This window comes from Myxine glutinosa, unplaced genomic scaffold, assembly GCF_964187855.1.
Source record: "Myxine glutinosa unplaced genomic scaffold, kmMyxGlut1.1 SCAFFOLD_775, whole genome shotgun sequence".
Classification (NCBI taxonomy): domain Eukaryota; kingdom Metazoa; phylum Chordata; class Myxini; order Myxiniformes; family Myxinidae; genus Myxine; species Myxine glutinosa.
The window spans coordinates 52892-65430 of NW_027616870.1; the positions used below are offsets into that span (position 1 = coordinate 52892).

General features: G+C 45.2%; 1 protein-coding gene across 1 annotated transcript in view; it reads left to right on the top strand.

The window, feature by feature from the left end:
* Positions 1-12539, top strand: part of LOC137428324 (piezo-type mechanosensitive ion channel component 2) — a gene marked incomplete at its 3' end in the record, with an annotated part of 148446 nt that overhangs the window by 24929 nt on the left and 110978 nt on the right. The window contains exons 8-10 of the mRNA XM_078768965.1: positions 3421-3484; positions 3808-3917; positions 5721-6044. Coding sequence (XP_078625091.1) covers positions 3421-3484; positions 3808-3917; positions 5721-6044 — 498 coding nt within the window. The remainder of the gene's footprint in view (positions 1-3420; positions 3485-3807; positions 3918-5720; positions 6045-12539) is intronic.

Here is a 12539-nt window from a genome sequence, read left to right on the forward strand (position 1 = left end):
CCTCTTCTCCAATGGCTTGATCTCTGATCATCAATTTGGTTTCAGACCTGGACACTCCACTCTGGACATGCTGCTTCTGCTTTCTCAACAATGGATGGAGGTCCTCAATGCCAAACAGGAAATTAGAGCAGTCTCCCTTGACATATCATGTGCCTTCGATACGGTCTGGCACCCCGCTCTGCTCACCAAACTCTCCTCTTTTGGTATCCATGGAAATCTCCACGCATGGCTGGCGGACTTCCTCTCTAGTCGTAGTCAACGTGTGGCCCTGAATGGGTTTCTCTCATCTCCTCTTCCTGTTCAGGCTGGAGTTCCCCAAGGCAGTGTTCTGGGCCCTGTGCTTTTTCTGGTCTTCATCAATGATCTCTCTGACTCTCTTGAAAATCCTCTCTATCTCTTTGCTGACGACTCTACTCTCTGTCGCTCCATTCTTCATCCCTCAGATCGGCAGTCTGCAGCCTCCTCACTCTCTGCAGACCTTGACAAAATCACAGACTGGGCAAACAAGTGGAACATGTCTTTCAATCCTGACAAATCTCACACTCTTACGATGTCTCTCCGAAAAGACCGACTGGACAACCCTCCCATCCACTTTCTGAATAATCCTCTCCAAGAAGTTCTGTCACTCAAGCTTTTGGGTCTCACTATCTGCCATGATCTTTCCTGGAAAAACCACATTTCAAATCTGGCCTCCAAAGCCAGTCGCCGACTGGGCATCCTCCGTCGTGCGAAGTCCTTCCTTGGCACACCTGAGCTCCTCACCACATACAAGGCTTTCATCCGCAGCTCAATGGAATACTGCTCTCCGCTCTGGGCTGGTGCTCCTGCCTCACACCTAGCTCGCCTTCACGCTGTTGAAACCAAAGCATTCAGAATCATTGGAATCTCCCGCGATGAAGCTAACTCCAAGGGCCTCTCACTCACTCACCGCAGGCAGGTTGGTGGTCTTTCCGTCTTCTACCGACTCCTCTCTGGCCTTGCCCCCCCAGCTCTCTCTGGGCTCTGTCCCGCAAATATTCCTACAGGTCGCACAAGATCTGCCTGCAACCCTCTTTTGGTTAAACTGCCAAAATCAAGACTCTCTGCTTACCTTCACTCCTTCATCCCTCTTTTCTCCCGCCTCTCGAACAAACCCCCTCACTCTCTTCAATCCCACTCCACCCTCCAAGTCTTTAAAACAGCTGTTCACCACCATCTCTTATCTTCCCCCATCCAAAACCTTGATCTTTTCTACCCCCGCTAATTTCACCCCAATTCCACTTTTTGAAATACCAACTTTTGTCCTGGAAGTCCTTGGTGTCCTTGTGCTTTATACTTCTCCCTCCTCCCCCCCCCTTCCCACGCCTCCTGCCCCCGGGCCCTCTCCCTTCCACACATCTCCCTGCTTTCGGATGTTGTGTGTGTGTGCTTCCCCTTTTCTCCCCATCTTGTCTTCCGCTCCCTCTTTTTGTGTATTTTGTTTGTCTGGTCGATTTGTTTGTGAAGTTAATGTTAGCTCTTTCACGAGCCTCGATTCAGTATACAAAAAAAAAAAAAAAAAAAAAAATCAGTTTACATCACTTTCAAGGATCAATTTATTTGTTTCGAAATGTCAAGTGGTTTTTGTTTCTTTTTAAGGTCACATTAACAAAATCGAGAATAATTTCAACATAATTCCAATGAACTTTTGGTTCTAAGACATCTTGAAAAGTAAGTTCACCCCCACAAAATAATATTCCATATTAAATGCCAAGTCTGTATATATATATACAGTATATATATATATACACACATACATACATACATACATACATACATACATACATACATACATACATATACATACATACATATATATATATATATATATATATATATATATATATATATATATATATATATATATATATATATATACATATATATATATATATATATATATATATATATATATATATACACACATACATACATACATATATATATATATATATATATATATATATACATACATACACACACACACACACACACACACACACACACACACACACACACACACACACACACACACACACACACACACACTGCCATTAAAAGGTTTAGGTACACCCAACATCATGTTGTTAATGTGCAAAATGAACATAAGATGTGAACAAAACTCTTACCAAAGATATATCTGCTTATCGACTGATAAATATATTGTGCTTCAATACATCTTTCTTGTGTGAAACGTAGGTTTAAAGCAATTTTTGGAAATAGGTTGAAAAGTGCAATACTAAATCCAAACTGAAACCGAAGTTAATGTAATTAACATAATTAACGTTTCATCTCAAGAGCAAAAACTGTTTACAAATATTCTGCTCTGTGTGGAATGAATGTTTGTGCTTGGTTTCTTCATCACGTGCAATGTCTATTATTACATCACGTGCAAAGATCACGTGCAAAGAACATGCAAATACATCACGTGCAAAGAAAGGCCAGCTATACAATCTAATGAGTGTTTTTGTGTTTCAGATTGCATGAACTTGGGTGCCAAAGCTCAGCTAACGCCAAAAAAAAGACATGCAATTGTAACTTTGAGAAAATAAGGCCTTGAAACAGTTGCAATGCTGGAGCTGCTTAGCTGGGCTCTAATGTCCGTGCTGTAAGATGTCTGTTGCGCAGACTGTAAGATGTTGCAGGTCACCTCTCTTACCAAGGCCCTTCTCCCCCGATTGCTCAGTTTGGCCAGGCGGCCAGCTCTAGGAAGAGTCCTGGTTGTTCCAAACGTGTTCCATTTAAGAATTATGGAGGCCACTGTGCTCTTGGGAATCTTCAATGCAACAGAAATTTTTTTGTAGGCTTCCCCAGATCTGTGCCTCGACACAATCCTGTCTCTGAGCTCAGCAGGCAGTTCCTTCGACCTCATGGCTTGGTTTTTGCTCTGATATGCATAGTCAGCTGAGACCTTATATAGATAGGTGTGTGCCTTTCCAAATCATGTCCAATCAATTGAATTTACCACAGGTGGACTCCAATCAAGGTGTAGAAACATCTCAAAGATGATCAAGAGAAATGGGAGGCACCTGAGCTAAATTTCAAGTGTCATAGCAAAGGGTATGAATACTTATGTCAATGTGATATTTCAGTTTTTTCTTTGTAATAAATTTGCAAAACTTTCTAAAATCCCGTTTTCTCTTTGTCATTATGGGGTATTGGGTGTAGATTGATGATGGAAAAAATGAATTTAAACGATTTCAGCATAAGGCTGCAACATAACGAAATGTGAAGAAAGTTAACGGGTCTGAATACTTTCTGTATGTATACACATTGTGTTGCAGAAGGAAATTTGACTTTGTGGACATATCACCACCTTAAATTGCCCACCTAAGGTGGGCCAATGCTGGTATTACCGATGCACGTTAATGAAAGCTTGTAATTCATTCTTCGTCACTTCAGGGACCTTCAAGCATGACCTCAGAAAAGCCAGCGGAGATGAATGTTAAAGAGAATCTTCAGCTTGGTGAGAATTATAAACTACCGTATATTAAATGAATAACTTTTCTGAGCACATGGGACGACCCCGGCAGTTATGAGATGCTTCTCATTCCTGACAGAACACTCAATATAAACGGTTCTGCCATTTGAGGAGCAGTTAAGAATGGAAGATTGACGACATGCTTAATTATGCCATCCTCACTTTATTATCCTTCAATATGTTGTAAATGATTAATCCTTTTTTCTGTAAGTTGGTGGTTGATGTAGGGGTGAGGATCGGGTGAAAAGAGGTTAACGCACATTTTTGCTCCGTAAATACGACCTTTTTCATTTTGTGTGTCTTGTCAGGCATCAAGAGGCTCCTGCCAGGTCGTTTTGACCGGCTAACTGCTCACATGTCCACGGCCGCACGCTTTGTGATGCAGCAAAGCTACATCTGCGCTCTTGTCACCATGATGGTAAATATGAGCGATGTATTCCTGGTTTTACTTGTTCTCAACGTGGAAAACATTAATTGGCAAGATGAACAAGGGATTAATAAGTGTGCCATCCGAAGTGCTCATGCATGTAAATGGCTTCGTGTACTACTGGTGCTTAAAATAAACGGTGAAATTGCAACAGGACATGGCAATAATTATATAATCAAACAGTGCAACAGGACAAGAGATAATGTTTGTCATGTCCACTTGTATCTTTAAAACGCTTCACACTCAGCATACTGATGGCACATCGCTGGGTCTATAACCCAACAGAAGCACCAGCAGGTGAAGTGTGGGACACATCGATAGTAGTCAGCATTAGACCAATGGGCCACGTCCTCCTGTGGGCTCGTTAGGTCAGCGTTCGACGGGGCTGGGCTCCAAATGGTCATTGGCTAAAGGGTTGATAAAACCTGCTGTGGTTCAGATGCGAGGTTGTAGAAGGTGATCTCCGATCTTCTGAGCGACCGCTACTTGATAATGTCATGCACCGTTTGGTGCTTAAAAGCCAGAGGTGGGATAACTAAATGACCAGAAAGTAGGAACCCAGACCACCCACCATCAGAAGCACTGTGTGGAGGACGCTCCCTTTGTCCCAATGTCACATATCTAATTGTTAAGGCACGAGCACGCAACAACTGCTTTTGTGATCACTTTGGGTCGATTGTGTCATCATGGAGATGGAGTTAAGTTACGCCATATGTGCTCTCCCTGACGCACGCAAAAATAGTTATAGTTTGGTAATGTACTGTTTGCTTTAACGATAAATTAGTTAGCACAAGAAACACTCGCTCCTGTAGGGCATGGCCAGTGGTAGGGAGGGAGGGGTGTTTATGTTATTGTCCTTATTCAAAACGTGTAATTCAAAATACCTCTCGCTGTGTGGTTCAAACCCCGTCACTGCACTGGAAAACGTGGAGACAGGAATACTGTACTGCGAAGGGTGGGGACTTGTAATACGCTTTCCCACCTGGAGGCGGCACTACAGGATACACATTTACATAGATAATTTGCGTCTCCAGAGATCACCCGCAAAGAGAAAACATCCCTATACACTATTTGGGGTCATGCTAGTTCTATGTAGCAAAAATTGTACCTCTATATCTCCGAAAGCGCTGCATAGAAAAAATTGAGACATGGCTCATTGTAAAGAAATCTCCATGTGGAATAACATCTGTTAATGATGATGTCATAGGTGCCTCCATTATGACATCATAATTCGACAAGTACAAAACTTCCTCTGATCAAGATTAAATTTCTTGAGCATAATCTAGGGATAAATTGTTGGAGAAAAAAAGAATGATGACGTCATCAGTCACGTTGTTCGGCCGCCATATTTGTTTTTAACACAAAAGCCTTAAAAACCACTGAAAACGCATCCTGGCGAGGGTCTGCAATCTCTGATTGCTCTTTCTAGTTTATTTTGCAACATGGGTGTTAAGCCCGAGGATCCGTTTGCCAATCCTAGTCGTTCAAGGATGTGAAAGATTCCACGTTGTAGTTGTCTTTCACGAAGGGTAGGCGAGTTATTGCCAGCACCCTGAATAAATTACAAATTTCTGCTACACTAAAAAGTTTGCCTGCTGCCCCTTGCTCACCCCCACAAGGTGGGAATAATTGGTACTGTTGAGGAAGAAGAAGATTTAGTTATCCTGGTGATGTTTTCTTTTCTTTATGGCAACAAAATATAATTATGCTTCTGGAACAGCTTTTACGTGTTCACACCCACACATCAGCTGATTTGAATTGAGGATCCATTGACCAGCAAATTGCACTTTTCAGGCCTGGAGCATCACCGAGCCAAGCTGGCTGACCTTTGTGTTTCTGGTCTGGGCGTGCCTCATCTGGATGCTGCGGGATCGTCGGTACCACGGCATGCGCAGCGCACCGTACCTCGTGGTTTACGCGTCTCTTCTCTGCACATTGCATTACATCTGGAACTTTAACTTGGATGAGAAGGAACTTCCACCAATACACGGGGTCATCTCAAACTGTGAGCGAGGTGTGAGATCCACAGGCAGTGCCGGACAGTCCATCACTCCTTCCAGGGAGATTGGAGGTCGAGAAAGCTGTCCCAATCGCTGCATATTTGTCATGGGAATCTTGGTAAGACTAGGAATATGGTGGGAAGGAAAGTAAAGAGGATGCACTTTAAAATCTGGAGAGGCTTGTTGGAAATCCTGATTTGTGAACTTTTGGCTTAATTGTGTAATGTTTATTTTATTTTTATGCTGAGGTTCTTGCAAAGGATATTTGAGTGATGATAGACAAAAGGGGGGTAAGCAGACGTCACAATGCCAGGTAGCTATAGGTAAAGCAAATGGTTTTAGGTTGTATTTGCAGGGGGATAAATTATAAATCAAAAGAAGTGTTTTTAAGACTGTATAGAAATTGAGTGAGGGCCTATCAATAATGTGTGCAGTTTTGGTCAACAAAACCTAGGAAGAACACATAGCTGCCGTAGAGAGGGTTCGGAAAAAGGGCTCCTTTATTTTTTGGACAGTGATAGGACCAGGGGACATAGCCTGAGAGTAAAGAAGAGGATATTTAATAAGGTGCTCTCTATGTTGCCATCCCATTCATTCTCTGCATTCAACAGTATTTCCATATATCTCTTCCATCTTCCTTTAATTCCATCTGGGTCCACAACGATTTGTCCCACTTCATCCTTCAAGCAACTCACCCCCATCACATCACACCTCTCTTTCGCTATCTGCTTTGCAATCCTGAATACCGCTCTCTGACCCTCTTCCAAATCCAAGCGTTCTCCGAACATTTTCCTACATTCCTCCTGCGCCTTTGCTACCTCTTTCTTTGCAGCCCTCTTGGCTGCCTTATAACTTTCATGCTCTGCCTTTTCTGCCCCCATACCCTTCGCCTTCTGCCACTACTTGAACTTCTTCCTCTTCTCGTCAATCTTCTTTCCAACTTCATCATCCCACCACCATGTTTCCGAGTGCCTCGGTGGTCCTTTTGTCCATCCACATACCTCACCAACGGCTCCCAACAGACTATCTTTCATTGACATCCAACCACTTTCAAGCTCAACCACATCATCCTCTACCATACTCAGCCTCTCTTTTAATGCCTCCCTCACTGTCACCTCTTTCAACCTCAATACCTTCATTCTCGGTTGGTACTTCACCCGCCGAGCTCTCCTCGCACCTTTCACCCTTATGTCGCAGACAACCAAGTGGTGCTGTGAAACAGCCTCCTCCCCCGGGATCACCTTTGTGTCCCGGAGGTGCCCCCTATCTCGCCTACGCACCATCAGGTAGTCAACGGTTGTCGTCGACCCACCTGACATGTATGTAACAAGCTTACTATCCTCTTTCTGGAACTGAGTATTACAAATCAACAAATCAACTCCATCAGCAAACTCCAAAATCCTTTCACCTTCTCCATTTCTCACACCATATCCGTAACCCCCATGAACTCCCTCAAAACCGTCCATACTCCTTCCCACATGTCCATTTAAGTCTCCTCCTACCACAACAACTTCCTTATCTTTCACGTTTTCCATCAGCTTCTCCATTGCACACCAGAACTTGTCCTTCTCGTCATCGCTCCGACCAACCTGCGGAGCATATCCCGAGATGTCGTTCACCAAGAGCTTTCCAATCATCATTTTCACCATCATCAACCTTTCACTCACTCTAGTCACACTCACCACACTGTCTACAAACTCCTCAGAAAAGAGGACACCAACACCATTCACGCTTTCTGGGCACCCTTGCCACACAAACTTGTATTTCTGTCCCTGCCTACCCTTCACCATTCTCATACCACTTCCCTTCCATCTCGTCTCTTGCACACAACATATGTCCACTCTTCTTTTGACCAATACTTCCACCACTTCTCCTGATCTCCCTGTCATTGTCCCTACATTCCATGTCCCAAACCTCAGAAACCGATCTCCACGTCGGGCATCAGACGTTTCGTCGTCATAAATGGAGTGATTTCCACCCTTGCTTCGATCGGGTTCCCCACCTTGAGTTTTGACGAGAGGGAGTGGGGTCCCCCACGGGGTACTTCGGGCTGTACCCTGCCCATATGTAGTTGTAATTGTCATGGTTCTCTTTTTGAGGCAATGTTTTTATGGCCGGATCCGGACGGCGAAAGAGAGGTGTGATGTGATGGGGGTGAGTTGCTTGAACGATGAAGTGGGACAAATCGTTGCGGACCCAGATGGAATTAAAGGAAGATGGAAAAGATGTATGGAAATGCTGTTGAATACAGAGAATGAATGGGATGGCAACATAGAGAGTAACCCAGTTTTAGGACCGGCAGAGAAGATAACCGAGAAGGAAGTTGAGGAAGCGATTAAAACAATGAAGAGTAGAAAAGCGGGAGGGCCAACGGGAGTTGTGGGAGATATATTGAAGGCAACAGGAAGTTGGGGTGTGAAGAGAATGACAGAGATCTGTAATCTGGTGGTGAAAGAAGGCCGCATTCCATTGGATTGGGAACTGAGTATCCTTGTCCCTCTATACAAGAGGAAATGTGACCCTCTGGAGTGTGGCTCGTACTGAGCGATAAAGTTATTGGAGCATGGAATGAAGGTATTGGAAACGGTGTAGGAGAGGTGGATAAGGAAGAATGTGACGATCGACGAAATGCAGTTTGGATTTATGCCAGGAAGAGGAACGACAGATGTGCTCTTTATTGTGAGACAGTTGCAGGAGAAGTACATGGAGAGGAGGAAGAAGTTGTTTTTTGGGTTTGTTGATCTGGAGAAAGCATTCGATAGGGTTCCACACGAAGTATTGACATGGGCATTGAGGAAGTTAGGAGTGGAGGAATGGTTGATCAGAGTAGTGATGGCAATGTACAAAAGAGCGCGCACAGCTGTAAGGACGAAGGACGGGAACAGTGGTGAGTTTGAGGTGAAGGTGGGAGTGCATCAGGGGTCGGTACTAAGTCCACTACTATTTGTAGCTGTGATTGAGGTGCTGGCTCAGAATGTAAAGGAGGGTTTACCGTGGGAGTTGTTGTATGCAGATGATCTGGTGTTGATTGTGGAAAGTATGGATGGACTGAAGGAAAAGATGAACAAGTGGAAGGAATGTATGGAGACAAAAGGTCTGACGGTGAATATCGGAAAGACTAAGGTGATGGCAAGTGGTAAAGCATGTGGTGAGGTGGAAAGAACCGGGAAGTGGCCATGTGCTGTGTGCAGGAAGGGTGTCGGAGTGAACTCCATTCAATGTACAATGTGCGCTGAGTGGGTTCATCAAAAATGCAGTGGTCTGAGAGGGTCATTAACCAGTGTGGCAGCTACATTCAAGTGTAAGTTGTGCACAGAGGGAGCTGCAGATGGAGGAAATGTTGAGTTGGATCTTGGAGACGGCGTGAAGCTGGAAGGTGTGAAAACATTTTGCTACCTCGGAGACATGCTGAATGGAGAAGGTGGATCAGACTCGGCAACGGTTGCTAGAGTGAGATGTGCATGGAAGAAGTTTCGGGAACTGAGTGGCATGCTGATGAGGAGGGGAGTGTCGTTGAAGCTGAAGGGAAAGGTGTATGCTGCATGTGTGAGAAGTGTTATGATTTATGGGAGCAAGACATGGGTAATGAACGTAGAGCAGCAACGAAGGCTGGAAAGGGTGGAAATGCGAATGGTTCGATGGATGTGCGGAGTATCGTTGAGAGAGAGGAAGACAAATGATGAATTGCGAAAGATGATGGGAATAGAGCCTGTGATGGATGCTGTGAAGAGGAACAGGTTGAGATGGTTTGGTCACGTGTTGAGGAAGGATGAAAGTGACTATTTGAGAAGAGTGATGGAAATGAATGTAGAAGGAAGTAGAGGACGGGGAAGACCGAGAAAGACTTGGCTGAAGATGGTGGAAGAAGAAATGCGGGCAATGGGGTTAACAAGGAGAGATGCAGAAAATAGGGCAAAATGGAGAAGATCGTCATGGGGACCGCAAGGCTAACCCCCGCTCTAGAAGGGAAAATGGCCTTAAAATGCATGTTGTTGTTTGTTGTTTTTATGGCCGGATGTCCTCCCTGACGCCAACCCTTTTAGTCGCCTCTTACGACACGCAGGGATACAGTGTACCTATTCTAAACCGGGGTACACACCGGGTATAAAGAAGAATCTTACTGAGATATTAAAAACCATCCCTGGGAACATTACCATAAACGAACTGTAGTTGGAGGCCGCTACGGGGCTCAGTGACGATCCTGAAAAGAGCCCTTGGAACAAAACTAAGAACAACACAACTTCACAACTTAGCTCATGAATCACAATCCTTCACCGAAGAGGGTGTGGATACTTTGAGACCTGGAAGGGCTTCGTTCCACCTTCTGAAGCCTGGATATGGTGATAACAACTAACGACACACACTAACACACACACACGCACGCACGCATGCACACACACACACACACAAACACACACACGCACACACACACACTCACACACACACACACATCTAGTAAATATATGTCAATGTAATTCAAAGGCAGAGGCTTTCATTTTTATTTTTTATTTTTTTTTTATTTTTTATTTATTTTTTTTGTATACAAGATCGAGGCTCGTGAAAGAGCGAACATTAATCACACAGAAAGACAAACCGACACATAAAACATATAACATAGGGAGCGGTAGACAAGATGGGGAGAGAGGGGGAAGGACACAAACACAACATTTGAGAGCAGGGACCGAGAGACATGGAGACATCGAGAGATCTGAGAGAGGGCGAGGGCTTTGGGGGGGGGGGGCGTGGGAAGGGGGCAGTGGGAGAGGTATAAAACATATGGACACTGCCAGGACTTCCAGGAAAGAAGTTGGAATTTCAAACAAGGTGGATCTGGGGTGAATTAGCGTGGGTAGAAAAGATCAAGGTTTTGGATGGGGGAAGATAAGAGATGGTGGTGAACAGCTGTTTTAAAGACCTGGAGGGAGGAGTGGGATTGAAGGGAGTGAGGGAGTTTGTTCCAGAGGCGGGAGAAAAGAGGAATGAAAGAGTGAAGGTGAGCGGAGAGCCGAGATTTCGGCAGTTTAACCATCAGAGGGTTGCTGGCAGATCTTGTGCGACCTGTAGGAATATTTGGGGGACAGAGCACAGAGAGAGCTGGGGGTGCAAGGCCGGAGAGGAGTCGGTAGAAGACAGAAAGACCACCTACCTGCCTGCGGTGAGTGAGTGAAAGGCCCTCAGAGATAGCTTCATCGCGGGAGATTCCAATAATTCTGAAAGCTTTGGTTTCAACAGTGTGAAGCCGAGCTAGGTGTGAGGCAGGAGCACCGGCCCATAGGGGAGAACAGTATTCCATTGAGCTGCGGATGAAAGCCTTGTATGTGGTGAGGAGCTCAGGTGTGCCGAGGAAGGACTTCGCACGACGGAGGATGCCCAGTCGGCGACTGGCTTTGGAGGCCAGCTTGGAAATGTGGTTTTCCCAAGAAAGATCATGGCAGATAGTGAGACCCAAAATCTTGAGCGACAGAACTTCTTGGAGAGGATTGTTGAGAAAGTAGATGGGAGGGTTGTCCAGTCGATCTTTTCGGAGAGACATAGTAAGAGTGTGAGATTTGTCAGGATTGAAAGACATGTTCCACTTGTTTGACCAGTCTGTGATTTTGTCCAGGTCTTCAGAGAGTGAGGAGGCAGCAGACTGCCGATCTGAGGGAAGAGGAATGGAGCGGCAGAGAGTGGAGTCATCAGCAAAGAGATAGAGAGGATTTTCGAGAGAGTCAGAGAGATCATTGATGAAGACCAGAGAAAGCACGGGGCCCAGAACACTGCCTTGGGGAACTCCAGCCTGAACAGGAAGAGGAGATGAGAGAAACCCATTCAGGGCCACACGTTGACGACGACTAGAGAGGAAGTCCGCCAGCCATGCGTGGAGATTTCCATGGATACCAAAGGAGGAGAGTTTGGTGAGCAGAGCGGGGTGCCAGACCGTGTCGAAGGCACGTGATATGTCGAGGGAGACAGCTCTAATTTCCTGTTTGGCATTGAGGACCTCCATCCATTGTTGAGACAGCAGAAGCAGCATGTCCAGAGTAGAGTGACCTGGTCTGAAACCAAATTGATGATCAGAGATCAAGCCATTGGAGAAGAGGAAAGATTTCATATCAGAAGCAATGATGGATTCCATGACTTTGCTGATAATTGGGAGAAGGCTGATTGGTCTGTAGTTGCTAGGATCTGTTTTTGCACCTTTTTTGTGCAAAGCGGTGATGTTGGCTGATTTCCAAGCAGATGGCAGTTGACCTTGAGCAAAAGAGAGGGTGAAGAGAACAGAGAGAGGGTGAGATAGAGCAGCAGAGCAGGATTTTAGGACCCGTGGGCTGATGCCGTCGGGTCCAGTTGCAGAATCAGAGTCGAGGGTTGACAGAAACTTTTCCACCTTGTCAGGAGGAAAGGACACGGAGTCCAGGAGCAGCAGGGTACGACTGGGTATGGTGGGTACAGAGAGGGATGGGTTTGGGACACAAGATTTAGAGGCAAACACAGAGTTGAGGCATTCAGCTTTTTCACGTGCGGAGTCAGCTGTGTAGCCGTTTGAGGTAAGGGAGGGGATGGAGGGGGAACAAACACCAGAAACGGATTTGACCAGACGCCACCAGGATTTGGAAGAGGGAGACAGATA